Genomic DNA, 17,756 nt, shown 5'->3' with positions numbered 1-17,756 from the left:
TGTATGCTGCTATTCAATATGCAGATTCTATTTTGTTATAACAAGCTATAGTAAAATAATATGTTGACTTAGAGCTATTCTGGATGGTTTCTGAGACTCTGAATAAAAGTATGCTTACTAAGGTTTTGTTCAACTGCTTTATTAATGGCATGGTTACTTTTGAAGTCCATTAAATACCGTATTTTTCACCCTATAGGACGCACTTTTTCCCCTCCAAAAATGAAGGGGAAATCTGTGTGCGTCCTATGGGGCGAATGCAGGCTTCAGGAAGCTATCAGCAAGCCTGGGGAGCCCGCAGGAGTTCCTACAGGGCTCCCTAGGCTGCAGATAGCAGCCTGCTTCCCAGAGCGCGGGGCGTGCTGAAAGCAGAGCGCCCGGCGCTTCAGGAATACACCCGCAGCCTGCTTCCCGGAGTGCGGGGCGCGCTGAAAGCAGAGCGCCCGGCGCTTCGGGAAGACATCCGCAGCCCCACAAGCTCGGGGGACAGCAGGGAGGCGCAGCGCTGCCATCCCGCTGTTCCCTGACCTGGTTTGGATTCCCCGACTTGGTTTTGGGGGGGAAATAAAGGAAAATTTGTTCTCCTTTATTTCCCCCCAAAAAAACTAGGTGTGTCCTATGGGCCGGTGCGTCCTATGGGACGAAAAATATGGTATTTTAGATGAACTTTGAAGTACAGTGGTACCTCCGGCTACGAGTGGGATCGTTCTGGATGCCCAGCCGTATCCCGAAGATTTCGTAACCGGAGGACCGCTTCTGAGCTTCTGAAACCCACTTCTGGTTTTGCTGCGTTCGCAACCCGAAGATTACGTTACCTGGAGGTCATGTAACCCAAGGGTCCACTGTAGTTAATAAGACTAGTTTCTACAAAATTCCTTTTTCTCCACCTTTTTGCATGCAGCTGAGTCAGTTGCCTGACTACATCAACCCGCGACTAGAAATGTATCATAAGCTGAAAGCAGAACATGACGCGCTTATGGCAGAACGAGCTGCTAAAGAAAGCCGACCTATTAAAGTTACCTTACCTGACGGCAAGCAAGTTGATGCTGAATCCTGGAAGACAACGCCATACCAAATTGCCTGTGGAATCAGGTGAGCTTCCTCTTGGAGTGCAGCATTTCTTATTTGGGTATTTAATCCCTAATAGTGTGCTAACCACCCTCTCCTCTGCTTTTATTCTTCTTTCTTTCTCTCAAAATGTATTCAATATTTTCAAAAGTGATTTATTATAGGAATAAGCTTATTGTGAAGATGCTTGCTTCAATGAGGTATATGAAAGTGATTACACACTAGTTCTATGCTACTTCATGTAGCTAACTGTTAGTCGCTGGATAATAATTTTGAATTAAACTCAGGAAATTCTATACCTTACAAAAATCTTCTCTTGAGCAAAAGAGCTTGATCCACTAAACACACAGACTCTGATAGCAGGTTTTTATATCTTGAAAAATAATCTTTGAATAGCCCTGGTAGGATTAGGAAATTGGTTCATTGCTTATGGGAGTGCACATTTGGAGAAGTGATCAGTTGTAACTCATGTGCTATTGAAGCGTATCTGTTGTTTCTTGCTGTATACAAACAGCTTATTATAATATTTTGCCTTTTTAGTCAAGGTTTGGCCGACAACACGGTTATTGCTCGAGTGAACAAAATGGTTTGGGATCTAGATCGTCCTTTGGAGGCAGACTGCTCCTTGGAACTGCTAAAGTTTGATGATGATGAAGCAAAAGCAGTAGGTTATCTACTATTTATGAACTGCCCATTTTCTAAATCTTTCACTGAGCAGCAATGTCTGGCGCCCTGCCATCACCTGCTGTTCAGTTCCCCTGAGCTTTAATACCATTTTCATTGTTCTGAGAAGTAGGTTTTGTTTGCAAAATAGTTTAGAAGGCATGTGTAAAAGGACTCTCCAGAGTGGGACAATTGTCCAAACTATATTGAAACTTATGTTCTTGTGGTTAGTGTTGGACTTTGACCGAGGAGACCAGTCCCCACTCAGCCATGAAGCCTGCTGGGTGACTTTGGGCCACTCACTGACTCTCAACCTAACCTACCTTACAAGGTTGTTGTAGTGATTAAATGAGGAAGTGGAGAACAAAGAGTTCCGTCTTGAGCTCTTTGGAGAAAAGATGGGATATAAAATGAATGATACTGAGGTGATAGCTCAGAGCAGATGTATTGAAATCAATGGACTAAAATTTACATCACTTGAGTTTAATGAGTCTATTCAGTATGACTAGCGTTGGATTTTTCTTTCAATAATCTTCAAACATTTTTAAAATTGGGAAATCACTCTTTATTAAGATAGAGATTAGCACAGAGTTTAGTGTTTTTGGAAGAATTAATTATGCCAAATAATACAAAAAGGGAGGGATGCGGGTGGCGCTGTGGGTTAAACAACAGAGCCTAGGACTAGCCGATCAGAAGGTCGGCAGTTCGAATCCCCGCAACAGGGTGAGCTCCCGTTGCTCGGTCCCTGCAGTTTGAAAGCACATCAAAGTGCAAGTAGCTAAATAGGTACCGCTCCGACAGGAAGATAAACGGCGTTTCCGTGCGCTGCTCTGGTTCTCCAGAAGCGGCTTAGTCATGCTGGTCACATGACTCGGAAGCTGTACACCGGCTCCCTCAGCCAATAAAGCGAGATGAGCGCCACAACCCCAGAGTCTGTCACGACTGGACCTAATGGTCAGGGGTCCCTTTACTACAAAAAGGGGAGCCGAAGATTTAAATGTTTACACGTTGTAACTCTTGGACTACTGTGGAAAAGGAAGATGTTCGATGATGGCAGCCCAGGAGTCTGAGCTCCCTCTCTTTCTTCCCCTCTTGCTAGGTGTATTGGCACTCAAGTGCCCATATAATGGGTGAAGCCATGGAAAAAGTATATGGTGGCTGCTTGTGTTATGGCCCGCCGATAGAGAATGGGTTTTATTATGACATGTTCCTTGAAGATGGGTAAGTTTTTGCTCTTGTTAAAGTGAAAGTGTCTGGATTGTTCTATATTGTAGCCTAGACTAGATGAAAGAAAACACAAATCCCCCTGGAACATGGATTGAATAAGTCTGTGAATTTAAATCGTTTTCTGTTTTCCTTCATGATGATGTTGGAATGACTGGTAGTGTACATTCTCTAACTCTCTGGTTCCTGTTTGCCTAGAGGCCAGCCTTCTTGGTATATCAAGAAAAAAGCACACCAAGAACTCAGGCCAATATAAGTTTCAGTAGTGGGAGTGGTCCCTACTCGCAAATCAATAGTCAATTGTAACAAAAACTGATCCATTAAAAAGTATGTATTCTGACAAGGATTACAAACTCAAATAGAGATTACAAACTCAAACAGAGATTAGCCTTCTTGGTATGGCAAATTGTGTTTTTGTGATGTAACACGTTGGAATGTAAGAAAGGGATAGAGCTCAAGAAAACAACCTGCACATCTTTATTTTTAAAAAATTAATTGTCCACTCTAGGGGTGTCTCTAGCAATGACTTTCCTGGTCTAGAGGCATTATGCAAGAAAATTATGAAAGAGAAGCAACCCTTTGAGCGACTGGAAATTAAGAAGGAAACCTTGCTTGAAATGTTTAAGGTAAGATTTCAGAGCATATGGTTCATGCCGTCTGTAACTATCACGTCTACAACAGCGTTAGCTGTGTGTTCTTTTGAAATTTTTTATCTGGTTATTTGAATGCAGATTATTAGTTTACCCACGTCTTATGGTCTTGATGGATGGCAGATTCCATTTCAGCAATCTTAGGTAGAAGATTCTTTTTTTCACTAAGCTATTGCCAAATACACCCCCTTCCATTGTGCTGTGGGTACTTGTCAGGGAACTGCCATCGGAGAGTCAGGTGGTGGAAGGACTCAAGGAGGCTAGGAGAGCCTCGGATGCGGAGGAATGAACCAGTAGGGGGAGAGGGAGAGTTCCTGCAGAAACACTATCGAAGGAAGGGCTCCAAGACGTTTCCAGTGAGAATAGCGGGGAGGGCTCAGGACCTCCGCTGGGGACGCCCACTCCGCGGAGGAAGCTGTCACGGAGAGAATCTAGAAGAAGAGTCTCTGTCAAAGAACACTTATGTTGGAGTAGATTCCGGAAACGCCCACTGACGGATTCTGCCAGCGATTGAGGCAGCCACGCGTCCATGGCTCCTCAGACTGGGAAAGTTTAGGAACTGATGGTAAAGCTTGAAGGCTTTAAACGCTTACGCACAAGCAGCCCCCCTTTCCCATTACAGTACTCTTTTCAAATCAACTGCTTATTGCAGTATTGAATGGTTCAGTTGGGATAATGCTTTGAAACATATATTGTTTTTACTAGATTATTACAAAGATTTAAGATGGAAATATGCTACAGAAATCTCAGAATCCTAATCATTCTCCCTTGAACTTCTCTGCTTCTCACTAGTTTACTAATCTCACAATCCAGTATTGGTTTGTGTAAGTCCTATGGTATGAACATATAGGTAACTTCAAAGAACAGTTTTTTGGCTCATTGTATTCTGAATCTTGCAATCACTAGGCTGGGAATTATGTGCAACTATTAGCTTGTGAGGTTCTGCAGAGTCCTGGCTTCCATTTCTGTTAAGGTCAGACAGATTGGAGATTTCAACTAAGGCTGACAATTTGCTGAATATTGGATCATGCAGTTGTAGAGCAACCCATATTTTCATTGAGACATCTTTTAAGATGGTTTGACTTCATGAGGCGGAGAAATAAAATTCTTAGATGTCCGTAGAATGACTTTTTGTTTTTATGGTTCCCTTTTGTATGATTTGGCAATATATTATAGGCATATATGGAGATGCAATTTGGATCTTAACAGTGGCATAGAATTAACTCCCACTCTTCTGTTTTTCTCAAAGTACAATAAGTTCAAGTGTCGGATCTTGAATGAAAAAGTCAACACTCCAACTACTACTGTATACAGGTAAACGAGTACAAAAATCAGCCAAACCCAGAGCTCCTATAGTGTAACTATTTGGGAATCTGATTGTTATCCTTGTGTGGTTTTAGGTGTGGCCCTTTGATCGATCTCTGCAGAGGACCTCATGTCAGGCATACTGGTAAAATAAAGGCATTAAAAATACATAAGGTAAGAAATTAAACTATAGTGCTGTTAAAGTAAGAGTGTAGACATCTCAGGGCTAATCCTCAGTGGTAGGATTTTCTGGGAGTGTGGTGAGGTTTTAAAATCAGATCAAAAATCAGTTTCATTAATGAAGAATTAATTCATTAGAGTGGCTCTTAGCCAATGTAGATCTCTACAATTCATGCCCATTCTTCTATACTGCACTGCAGATAGGAAGACAAGAAACCTATATACCAGTTTAACTTACCTGAATTGTTTTTGTAAATTGAGGTTTTTTCAAGCAGTGTATAAATTCTATGAAGTAAATAAATTAGATACTATTAAGTTAAAGAGTTTTTTTTAAGGTACCATATTCTCATGCTAGTTATTGAAATCAATGGACTGAAAGAAAATACTTTGGCCCAATTTAAGTTAGCATATATTTCATGTGGCAGTAAAGGCTTTGTAAGTACCACTGACTTCAGTGAGATTTCTAAGCCCTTCTGCTGCTTTGGGTTTTGTCCATTCTCTTGTCTTTGTGTATTGTGGCCATAGTTGTCAAATGATGGGGCTGCTTTTTTTGGGATGCAGCTTTAGAATGTGCAACTATTTCTTTCCATTACTTTTTAATATCCTCATCTTCCCCTCCGACTGGGTTTCTCAAGTACAAGAAACTTTAAAGTATCTGAGAATGTAAGAAGTATGCAGCTTCAAAACACAGATCTTACACATAGTGAAGCCTTTCTGAGTAAAGTTTAGAGTTGCTGTTAATAAGCTCTGTAACATCGCTTTGTGGTATTAAACTGTTTCTGTGATTCCAGAATTCCTCTACATATTGGGAAGGGAAGTCTGATATGGAAAGCCTGCAGAGAATTTATGGAATTTCATTCCCAGATCCAAAAATGCTGAAAGAATGGGAGAAGTTCCAAGAGGAGGCGAAAAACAGAGACCACAGAAAAATTGGGCGGGTAAGATTAACATCAGTAGCATCGATTTGAGCTGGTCATATGAGGAGAGTGAAATTGCTCCTTAATGTTTTCGATGTAATAAAATAAATGGTCTATTTAATTTTGTAGGCATTGTTTCAAAATATTTTTAAAGTATGCATTTATTACTTAAGGTGCTGAAAGTTTAGATGTAGGCATGCATTAACTTTTAGCATTTGTTTGCTGTACAGACAGCAACCATTTTAGGCACGTCCAATTGACGTGTGGGCCCTTTTGGACCCCGAAGAGGCAGAACAGGAGATGGAAAGAGACAGAACACGCTTATGCGCACGGTGCGATGTGCAGAGGGGCTGCACATGGAACCCCTATGTGAAAAAATGCCCATGTGAAATGGTTGCTGCCTGTATTGCAGGGATGGGGGACCTCTGGGCTGTGGCTTCCCAAGCCTTTGAATTGGGCCCAGGGCACTCTCGCTATGCCACAGTCCTGCATCAACTCACTTCACTTCCCCGCTTTGTTCTGCTCCCTCCATGAATGCAGTAAAGTGACCATGGAGAAACAGAAGGGTTTCATTCTTGGCCAGCTACTCTGATGAAGCAGAGTCCACTATCCCTGCTTTGACAGCCCATTCTCTTCCTGCATTTCACTTTTCTGAGCTTGGCTGCCTTGCTGTGCCTTGTGAAAGGGGAGCCCCCTTCTTAGCACACAGAGAGCTGCCTGCCTTCCACTAAGGCCAGCTTACTGCCTTCCCTCGTGAAAGACTCATCTCTAAAACCTGGTGGAGGCAAATGGAACATGGTGTGAAAAATTAAGTATCCAATAGCAAATGCTACCAAACCGTTAAACTTTTTTTTCATTCGTCAAAGTTTCTCTGAATGTTCCTTTTCTTTTTCTTCACGCTGTGGTGGAGTCTTCCTACTTATTTTCCACCTCTTCTGGAGAATGCTCACGTTTTCTTAGAGAAGCTATGTATGTTTTGAAGGCCTGGCTCCTTTTGTGTGATGTTATAAAGTGATGGTTCATTTCGATGTTGCCTAAAGACCTCCGTCACAACTTTAGCACAGGGTGCAAACTGCTTTTTGGTTTCTCTCCCCAGGATCAAGAACTCTTTTTCTTCCATGAACTCAGTCCTGGGAGCTGTTTTTTCTTACCAAAAGGAGCATACATCTATAATATGCTGATAGCATTTATTAGGGTAAGTTTAAGACACATGTCCAGTTCATCTTTGCCAGCAGCCGCATGTGATCTCTTGGAACAGTGACTTGCGTTTGCACAGAGGCAACGCAAAGGAGAAGATTGCATTGACTGCTTTCTCAAATCTTCTATGTGCAGTCTGTTTCATATAAGGCATGTGCATATAAGACATGTTTCTGCTAGACATGTACAGTCACATGGCACTAGCTCGGTAAGTTAACCCTTGTGCTGCCTTCACAAAAAACCAATAACAACCTAGGTTTATCACACTTTAGCAGGGTCACTTTGTAGCTGGCAGCAGCATTTGGCTTTGTGGTCACAAGTTGTGAAAGCCTGTATTAAAGCCAAGTATCAGCCTCTTGAATTACTCACAAATTATTAACTGTACAAGTCACTCATAGCTTTAATGGATTTCTATTGATTTTGGGGCCCGTCTGACAGCTAGACTATCAGTTCATGATTTCATTGATCTGATCATTAAAAGAAGTGGGTGGCTATGAGTTACAGTCCTTGGCAAGGTCTATAATGTTTGTTTCAGATTTGGTGTTACGTAGTCATAGATGTAGGGACGCAGGTGGCGCTGTGGTCTAAACACTGAGCCTCTTGGCTTGTTGATCAGAAGGTTGGTGGTTTGAATCCCTGCGACGGGGTGAGCTCCAGTTTCTTACTCCCAGCTCCTGCCAGCCTAGCAGTTCGAAAGCACACCAGTGCAAGTAGATAAATAGGTACCACTCCGGTGGAAAGGTAAACGGTGTTTCCGTGCAATCCTCTGGTTTCGCTAGAAGCAGCTTAGTCATGCTGGCCACATGACCTGGAAGCTGTACTCTGTCTCCCTCGGCCAGTAAAGCAAGATGAGCGCCGCAACCCCAGAGTCGTTCGCGACTGGGCTTAACAGTCGGGGGTCCCTTTACCCTTTTAGTCATAGATGTGTGTTGTGCTGACCCTCTGGTATCAAAAGGCACATTGCAACTGTGGTGTTCTCTTTCTTTGTGGAACACACTTTTTCTCTAGCCCCTATACCGCATTATTATTAGTGTTGTTGTTGTTGTGGGGGGAGCAGGCTAATAGGCCTAGTTTGTTGATCAGCCATGAAGAGTGCTTTGCTCAATTTTGACACAGATTTGACATCTCTGTAGGCATTTGAATCACCAACCGGACTTTCTCAGTCTGCCTCCTCTTAGTGGTTTCTGATGTTTAACTCTTTTTCTTTTTTCTAGAGCGAATACCGAAAGCGAGGATTCCAGGAAGTTGTGACACCAAACGTCTACAACAGCAAGCTCTGGGTGACTTCAGGGCACTGGCAGCATTACAGTGACAACATGTTTTCCTTTGAGGTGGAAAAAGAGATCTTTGCTCTGAAGCCGATGAACTGCCCTGGACATTGGTACTGGCTTAGTCAGGGACTGCTTTGAGATTACTTCACTTTCTTTCCCCATCCTAATAAACTCTTGTGTGGTGCTTGGCCACCGTCGAAACACCCTTGCAAGGGTGGATAAAAATCAACAATTATTATTTTTTAAAATCAGATTTTAAAAAAATCTAAATCGGATTTTTAAAAATTTATATTGGATTTTTAAAATAAAATGCCTTTGAAGGAAAAAAATCTTTCTAAAGATAGTTTTCTGTTAAAGTTACATTACAGTGGTACCTCAGGTTAAGTACTTAATTCGTTCCGGAGGTCCATACTTAACCTGAAACTGTTCTTAACCTGAAGCACTATTTCTGGGTTAGCAGAGTCTGTAACCTGAAGCGGATGTAACCTGAAGCGGATGTAACCTGAGGTACCACTGTATAGTCCAAAGGCTATTCATCAGGAAATAAGGATTTGTTTTAAGTTTTTCATGTTTGCTAAAACTTAGTCTAAGGTTTGTTTGTTTTTTAAAAAAATAATTGTTTAACCACATCATTTAACAGACATGGATACATATGCTATAATGTTATTGTTTTAGTTAAATAAATTGTTATTAAGGAAATGATTATTTTTCTCCTTCCAATAAAGTACAGCAGAAAAGTTGTCCAAATATAAACAGTTAACTTATCAAACCTCACAATAATTAAAAAACTCTTAAAAACTACTGTGAAAAATTATAATTCCAAAAATGAAACCTTCCTCTGGTTGTAAGTATTAAGATGATACCAGCAAGATCGAGTCTTTCTGTAGAAAATGATTTAAAATCAAGTCTTACTGACTAGTGATTTAAATCATGATTTAAATTGATTTGATTTAAATCAAATCCACCCTGATCCTTTCACAGTTAAATGTGCTATTTATGCTATGTGACCTTGGGCTGTAGAGAAAAAGATTCTGTGTCTTCATATGGCAAAGAGCCAAAAAAAGAACTGTTACCACCATTTTGCTCCTTCAGCTTCACTTACCTAGATTCCTACCTGAACCTTCCTTGGAAGTGCTGTTTCTTCTCCATAATAATCTCTGTGCCTCAGGCCTATGCCAGAGACAATGGCTCTGACTCCTGCTTTCCCTCTCGTAAGCTCCTTTGCCCTGTTCCTTTGCATTCTACCTCTTTTCCATTTGAACCCCCTTGAGCTAAAAAGGACCAATTGTGACTTGTGTTTCAAAACATTTCAGAGTAATCAATTGGTGATTCTATTTTGCCTTTATCTATCCGGTCAGTTAGGGATGCGGGTGGCGCTGTGGGTTAAACCAGAAGGTCGGCGGTTCGAATCCCCACAACAGGGTGAGCTTTTGTTCGGTCCCTGCTCCTGCCAACCTAGCAGTTTGAAAGCACGCCAAAGTGCAAGTAGATAAATAGGTACTGCTCCGGCGGGAAGGTAAACGGCATTTCCGTGCGCTGCTCCGGTTCGCCAGAAGCGGCTTAGTCCTGCTGGCCACATGACCCGGAAGCTGTACGCCGGCTCCCTCGGCCAATAAAGCGAGATGAGCGCCGCAACCCCAGAGTCGGCCACGACTGGACCTAATGGTCAGGGGTCCCTTTACCTTTTTATCCGGTCAGTGCGCTGTGCCAATCAATCATTTGGGATTCCTTTTGCAGTCAGCAGAGTCATTAGAATATTTTGGGAGAGTATATTTTGAAGCAAGAGTAATATACAATGTAAACTAAATCTGCAGCATCTGAGGTTGTCGGCCTCTGTTGTTCAAGGCAGCTTTTGAAAAGCATTCTCTTATCATAGCTGATTTCCAACACGTGCTCTGTTTCCTCCAGCCTCATGTTTGATCACCGGCCCAGATCCTGGAGGGAGCTGCCACTTCGACTGGCTGACTTTGGCGTTCTCCACCGCAACGAGCTGTCAGGGACGCTGACAGGCCTGACCAGAGTGAGGCGCTTCCAGCAGGACGACGCTCACATCTTCTGTGCCATGGAGCAGGTACAATATGACACGCAGTTGTGGGCGGGAAATGGCCTCATGAAAACGCAGGGGCTTTGACTGCATCTCTTTTTGTTCCGTGTGCAGATTGAAGGGGAGATAAAGAGCTGTCTGGAGTTCTTGCGTGCCGTATATGACGTGTTCGGCTTCTCCTTCAAACTCAATCTCTCCACCCGCCCTGACAAATACCTTGGAGACGTTGAAGTGTGGAATCAAGCTGAAAAGGTAGCCGATACCTCCTTAACCAGGAGCTGTTTTTTTAAGCCTATTTAAGTGACTGCAAGAACTAAGAGGTATTCTAGATAACTCAATAGGCTTCAGGTGTTAATGGAATTTATGTTTTAATTTCCTGGTCAGGGGGGACTAAGGTAGCAAATGCTCCATGCCTATTTATGTTCAAACTGCTGTGAGGAAGAGAGAACAGCAAATGAATTATGCAGTGCAAAGCCACTAACCTGTATATCCTCTTCCGTTAGCAACTTGAAAATAGCCTGAATGAATTTGGTGAGAAGTGGGAACTGAACCCTGGAGACGGAGCTTTCTATGGGCCAAAGGTTAGTAAATTTGAAAACTTGCCTCACTTCCCAGCATCTGGTCACTTTTGATACTTATTCCACAAGCACCAGTGGTGGATAAATTGTCCACCAGAGTTTATTTAGTTCTTAATTCCCACATGTCTGTACATACTTATGGGAGGCAGGCAAGTTAAATGCTGCTTAAGGATGGGTCAGTTCTCTCTGCACTGTATAAGCAGAATGATACAAAATTATTTTTCAGGCTACTTGGGATATAATGGACCTGCTTCATTCCTACTCTGGTGAACTTCCTTGCAGGGTAGAGAGTACACATCCACTTCACCATACAGAAGGCAGCCTTTACAGTGTGTGAACTAGGCTGTGAGATAAGGCTAGGCCCAGATACATTTTTCCTTTGGGGCAGGGGGAGCCATCCCAGCCTAATTATGTTTATTTAGCAAAAAAGCGTTTGTAATTGGCCAGGTGTTCACTTAGAAAAATGATCAACGAAGTTGAGAATCAAGATGTGATGGGGGACAGAAAGTGGCCTTGCAAGCTAACCTCACATTAGTTGCCAGCCGATCCGATGGCCCATTTGGCCACTAGGATGCTTCACTGTTCCCCCAGTTGGCAACCATGCCAACTGGGTAGGGGTAGGGGCTGAGGGTGAGAGCAGATGCAAGGTCACCTGAACATCGCTCTGCTCTTCCTGGCACAAACCTGTGGAGCTCATGAAAGACTAGGAGAAAGTGAGCCCATGGGTCCTTCCTCCAAGTGGTCCATGGTTAAAAGAAGGTGGGATGAGAAAATGGGATTTGCTTTAAAGTGTTGCTGAACCTAAAGACTCAATTAACATTTGCCTCATTTCCTCACACTCCTCCCATAACACAAAAGATTGACATTCAGATTAAAGACGCCATTGGCCGGTACCATCAGTGTGCTACAATCCAATTGGATTTCCAGCTGCCAATAAGATTCAATCTCACCTATGTGAGGTGAGTGTGCCGTGTACTTCCTTTGGCTACAAAGCATTTCTTGTTTTGTGAGGGCTTGTGTCTTGACGGAAGCCAATTTTTATCTTCTAGTCATGATGGCACTGACAAGAAACGGCCAGTGATTATCCACCGTGCTATCTTGGGATCTGTGGAGAGGATGATTGCTATCCTGACAGAAAACTATGGAGGCAAATGGTACTGAATATATCTTTCTCTCTCTGGTTTTGCCCAGTTTGTCCAATTCTAGCACATCCAGTGAAGCAGGCACAGTTCAAACCAACTCTGCTTGTTCCAGGCTCTGTTCTGCCTGGTCGTCGTATTTTTTAAAATCTTCATTGGATAGTGCATTTGGCCAGCTCTGTGAAATCCTATAAGAGTTTTCAATATTTTGCCTGAGCATGTGAACAGGAGACCAGGGGTTTACATACAAGCCCACTACCGCTGAAGACCTGGTTTCCAACCTTCCTTGGTTTCCTGATGGTGTGGAGGATACTAGTCATGTTCAAGTGAATGTGTGAGGAACTCTCTGAAAGCCAGAAACTTTGGGAAGGGAAGCATGCGCAAGGATGTTTGCTTGCATGTGCACCCCTGCCCCCACATTGCATATTCCCTTGCTTATATCTCTCACAAGTGCTTCTGCTAGGTGTGGGCATCATGGGAAGAGTGGGAGAGAGAGTAAAGGAAAAATAAGCAAGTCCTTGGGGAAATGGATTGAGAAAAGTGTCTGTGGATATGCGTTCTGTAAAGAAAGAAGTTTGTCTCAACGAAAAGGCACGACAGAAGAATTGCTGAGTTTGTCACCCCAAAGAGCTTAGGAAAGGTTATTAAAATTGTTAAAGTAACTTCTGTGAGAAATACAGTAAGCCTTCCATAGTTCCAGTTACAGATAGCCGTGTTGGTCTGCCATAGTCAAAACAAAAAAAATTCCTTCCAGTAGCACCTTAAAGACCAACTAAGTCAGATCTTGGTATGAGCTTTTGTGTGCATGCACACTTCTTCAGATACACTTCTTCGTGTATCTGAAGAAGTGTGCATGCACACGAAAGCTCATACCAAGACCTGACTTAGTTGGTCTTTAAGGTGCTACTGGAATGAATTTTTTTTGTTTTGACAGTAAGCCTGTAACTTATGCGCGTTTAACTTTTTTAATTAAAAAAAAAAGACTGATGTTCCAGGAAAAAGGACTTTGGCAGTAGCACACATCATGGAACCCAATGGGTTTTGACTACAAACAGTTTTTGCTTAACCGCAATCTCAAGAATGTAACTCCTTCATACGTTGCGGGTTTACTGCACTCAAAGGCTTGATTCAAGTATAACAATTAAATTCATTAAGCCAAGAATGAGTACTTGGCCCACAGACTTCCTCTGCATAGTTTTTGGCACTTTTTTCATGATTTTTGAAATCACGATTTCTTGTCATGTCAAAACTAGGAATCCCATTTCAATTTAGGCTTACTAGGGTATGAAACAAGGGTCTGGTCTGGTCTGAATTAGGACATTTCCTGTAACGGTGTAATTTAGGTACTTCATAGTCATTTTCCAATGAACTCTCGTTAAGCGACAGGATTGCAAAAGCAAGTTAGCTGGTACCGTCAGCCCTTTAAGCATAACATTGTTTGCTGTTCTGAGTGCAGTGTTGTCTTCCAAGTGATATAATGATGTCTTCTGTTAATCCCCTTACTTTTGATTCCTCCTTGCACAAGGCCGCTCTGGTTATCTCCTCAGCAGGTGATGGTGGTGCCAGTAGGCCCAACACTCGATGAATATGCCCAAAAGGTAGGGGCTTAATTTTTCTAGTCCCAAATTTCCAGTCAAGTCCTATGAGCTAAAGCACCTGCCATTGCTTGATGTTTTCACACTGGGCTATTTTTAAGGCAATTCTACACATTTTGGCAAAGAAGCATGGTTTGCGCATGTGCAGTTGGAGTCTTAACTCTTTTTCTTCTGATGGAAGCATTTTTGTGCAGATGATAGGTATTGATCAGCTTGGTTTGTTGTATTTCTATGCTGCTTTCCATTCAGATGAATTCCCAAATGACTTACAAACAATAAACAACAGTGGCTTAATAGAGCATCGAGTACAGCATAAATCACATAATATAATTAACAAATCACCAGTAAAACAATTGTGTTTTATGAAATGCTATTAACGACCCAGCAACTAAAAAATAAATATCACGATTACAGCATGCAAGAATGCCATTCCCTTGCCTATCTTTTGTCATATATACATGTAATGTATATATTGTGGGAAGCACTGTGCAGGTGTGGGATTCCTGTGTTTGTGACTGTGTGTAAATGTGCCTGACCACTAAGCAAAGCCTACTTGCATGTTCCTAAAAATATTTCTACACTTGTTATAAATTTGTCACCATCTTTAAGATACAGTGGTACCTCGGTTTAAGAACTTAATCCGTTCCGGAAGTCTGTTCTTAAACTGAAACTGTTCTTAAACCGAGGTGTGCTTTCCCTAATGAGGCCTCCCGCTGCCGGTGCCCTTCCACCGTTTGGATTCCGTTCTTAGACTGAGGTAAAGTTCTCAAACTGGGACACTACTTCCGGTTTTGCAGAGTTCATAAACCGAATCATTCATAAACAGAACTGTTCATAAACTGAGGTACCACTGCATGCGTGTGTGCCCCAAATGCACTGATTTATAGTGCCTAACTTGTATACATTCCATTGTAAACTCTCTTGCTTCTTAAGCTTTCTCCTGATGGAAGAACACTTGGCATATATATATATATATATATATATATATATATATTTGCTGCTGCTGAAATTTTTCAGTGTTTTTAGTTATGTTTTATCTATATTTTTGGACTGGGGTGGTTGTTTTTTTAAAAAAAAACATTTTGTATGTTGTAAGCTGCCTCAGTGTACTTAGCGCCTTATCGATTTATATAAACATAGGCTAGACCTACTTCCCCGAGAATTTAGCCTACCCATAACCTAAATACTTTTCTCTTGCTGTTGTCTCCAAGGTGAAGCTCCAGTTCCATGATGCTGGCTTAATGGCAGACGTTGATGTGGACGCTGGTTGCACCCTGAACAAGAAGATAAGAAATGCTCAGCTTGCACAGTACAACTTCATTTTGGGTAAAAACACCACCTTTTTGTATGTGGTAGGACTCCATTGGGACAATGTGCTTCAGAGGTTACCAGCACAGGGCAGTTAGATAATTGTTAGCTTGTAAAGTTTGCTGCCTTTGCAAGTAGACCCCAAGAGAAGTATTCCCTTTGGAGCTTGCCTGAGCTGCCTCGTTAGCCACAGCTAGTGCTGCCTCCATTCTGATTTATGTCAGATTTATAGCCGCCTCTTGGGGAAATCTTTGGCACTCTTGCCTGTTAAGAATCAAGTAAATTGGCCCAAGTCTTCTTTTGTAGCAGAGTGGCTCAGAAACATCTGTCTTACTACTTGGTAATTTGTTCTGCTTCTTTGTAAAAAGGTAAATGAATTCTAGGGCACGTTTTGTTCTCTGTGTAAAAAGCAGGGGGGGAAATGCAGCAAATATGCTTGGTGCATGCATGCAACATTCACTACTTATCACATCCCAATAAAAGGGGCCTGATCATCTTCCCTCCTGTTGCCCCTTGCTTAAATTTCAAAGGAGAAAGGGACTTGCCACTCATACTTGACATGATCTGCACATATTTTGCATTACTGTACATTCTTGTCCTCAGATGCAACTGGGGTATAAGTCACTTGTTCTTCTCCCACTACAGTGGTACCTCGGGTTAAGTACTTAATTCGTACTTAAGCTGAAACTGTTCTTAACCTGAAGCACCACTTTAGCTAATGGGGCCTCCCGTTGCTGCCGTGCCGCCGCAGCATGATTTCTGTTCTCACCCTGAAGCAAAGTTCTTAACCTGAAGCACTATTTCTGGGTTAGTGGAGTCTGTAACCTGAAGCGTATGTAACCCGCATATGTAAATTTGTGTCCTCCCTACAGTTGCAGTGTCTCTGTATGCTGCTGCTATTATTATTATTATTATTATTATTATTATTATTATTATTATTATTATTATTATTATAATACATCTTAAGTGCACCTGTGGGCTACATTGCAGCCATCGTGACAGAAATTCAGAGGAGCCAAAAGAGTGCAGAAATAGTGGGAGCGTTTGTTCAGCAGCCTCCAAAATGCAACATCCCAGAATATCTCTGATTATACACTCGTCCAGCTGTCCTTGGAAAGTGCCCAAGAAAGTTTTCTGTCATCTTGACAAATTGTTCCATTGCAGAACTTCTGTTGGTAGTTAGTGAGGTTTAGTGAAAATCAATTCAGTAGCAGCTTTCTAATATCTTTTTTTAAAAAATGTGACCATTGTCAACGTACTTATTTCTTAAACTTTATTCTTTCAGGCTATACAAACATATCCAGTTCCTTTTATTGTATGGATTTCCCTGTTACACTGCTGTTTGATTCTTCTCTGAATCCTTCCCAGTTTATCTGTATTCTGTTGCCCAAAGCACTAAATGATGCTGCAGATGTTCTGAGTTATTAATACTGAGTAGCATACAGGCGTCTCACCACTTATGGAGGGGTTAACGTTCCTCGGTACCATGCGTATACATGAAACTACTTATAGTGGGGAACACCATCTAAAAAGCCTGTAAACGCCCTCTAAACCTCTGGAAAAACCCACCAAATGTGACCTCAGTTACTCCCTCCAAACCTCCTTCCTTAAACTCTTAACTCTCCATAGGCCTCAAAGGTCAGTGCAAAGTCTCATAGGATTGCAGTTGCAAAGGCTTCTGGGATTGCTAGCTGTTTCCCTGCCTTTTTGCAGTTTAAATTAATACACGGACGTGCAGAAATGGGGAGAAGTCTGTAATTCATGTTGGTTCTTGAGTATTAAGTAGAATAATTGGTTGACTATCCCCCCCTCCCCTTTTCAGTGGTCAACAACTGGGGTCAGCAGACTTTTTCAGCAGGGAGCCGGTCCACTGTCCCTCAGACCTTGGGGGGGCAGATTATATTTTTGGGGGGGAAATGAACAAATTCCTATGCCCACAAATAACCCAGAGATGCATGTTAAATAAAAGGACACATTCTACTCATGTAAAAACACGCTGATTCCTGGACCATCCGCAGGCCAAATTTAGAAGGCGATTGGGCTGGATCCGGCCCCCGGGCCTTAGTTTGCCTACCCATCGTCAACAGTAACAATATCTCCTTTGTAACCTGCTTGTCTCTTTCCTGTCTTTTAGTTGTTGGTGAAAAGGAAAAGGCCAGTGGGACAGTGAACATCCGCACCAGAGACAACAAAGTGCATGGCGAACGCACCGTGGCTGAGACGGTGGAGAGGCTGCTGCAGCTGAAGGACTCGCGCTGCAAAAATGCTGAAGAAGAATTTTAGCCAAGCCCTCGTTTTCTACATTTTTCCCCTTCCCCCATAGCAGTTAACCTTTCTGGATTTAGCAATGTTTGCTCTGTACTGTATTTGATAAGAGATCTTTGTCAAGAGAACCAAAACACCCACTTGCTTTCGTATGTTCAGAAATTAAGTTTCTATGTCCATTTTGTATACATGTGGGCAACTGCCTTGATTAGCATCTGCAAGCTCCAAGTCTGTGGAGCTTGAAGAAGCTAAAACTGAAAGGGAAAATGGAACAATTAATCAGGGATTAAAACGCCACTGGTAGCAACCCTCTGATAATTTATCCTCTTCGTGAAATAAATTTGTATTTCAGCAA

At 42.2% G+C, this 17,756-nt stretch overlaps 1 protein-coding gene across 2 annotated transcripts in view; it reads left to right on the top strand.

The window, feature by feature from the left end:
* TARS1 (threonyl-tRNA synthetase 1) overlaps nucleotides 1-17,756 on the top strand; it is a 196,036-nt gene extending 178,280 nt beyond the window's left edge. For both annotated transcript variants that reach the window (XM_081929656.1, XM_081929655.1), the window contains 17 exons: nucleotides 899-1,089; nucleotides 1,606-1,729; nucleotides 2,828-2,949; nucleotides 3,461-3,578; nucleotides 4,852-4,916; nucleotides 5,003-5,081; nucleotides 5,879-6,025; nucleotides 7,101-7,199; nucleotides 8,416-8,582; nucleotides 10,381-10,543; nucleotides 10,631-10,768; nucleotides 11,020-11,097; nucleotides 11,953-12,053; nucleotides 12,144-12,248; nucleotides 13,759-13,831; nucleotides 15,040-15,154; nucleotides 17,271-17,756. In XM_081929656.1, coding sequence (XP_081785782.1) covers nucleotides 899-1,089; nucleotides 1,606-1,729; nucleotides 2,828-2,949; nucleotides 3,461-3,578; nucleotides 4,852-4,916; nucleotides 5,003-5,081; nucleotides 5,879-6,025; nucleotides 7,101-7,199; nucleotides 8,416-8,582; nucleotides 10,381-10,543; nucleotides 10,631-10,768; nucleotides 11,020-11,097; nucleotides 11,953-12,053; nucleotides 12,144-12,248; nucleotides 13,759-13,831; nucleotides 15,040-15,154; nucleotides 17,271-17,419 — 2,034 coding nt within the window. In that variant the 3' untranslated portion in view covers nucleotides 17,420-17,756. The remainder of the gene's footprint in view (nucleotides 1-898; nucleotides 1,090-1,605; nucleotides 1,730-2,827; nucleotides 2,950-3,460; nucleotides 3,579-4,851; nucleotides 4,917-5,002; nucleotides 5,082-5,878; nucleotides 6,026-7,100; nucleotides 7,200-8,415; nucleotides 8,583-10,380; nucleotides 10,544-10,630; nucleotides 10,769-11,019; nucleotides 11,098-11,952; nucleotides 12,054-12,143; nucleotides 12,249-13,758; nucleotides 13,832-15,039; nucleotides 15,155-17,270) is intronic.

This window comes from Podarcis melisellensis, assembly GCF_964234715.1.
Source record: "Podarcis melisellensis genome assembly, chromosome: 11".
NCBI classification, from domain to species: Eukaryota; Metazoa; Chordata; class Lepidosauria; order Squamata; family Lacertidae; genus Podarcis; species Podarcis melisellensis.
This window is presented reverse-complemented; position numbering and strand designations above follow the sequence as displayed.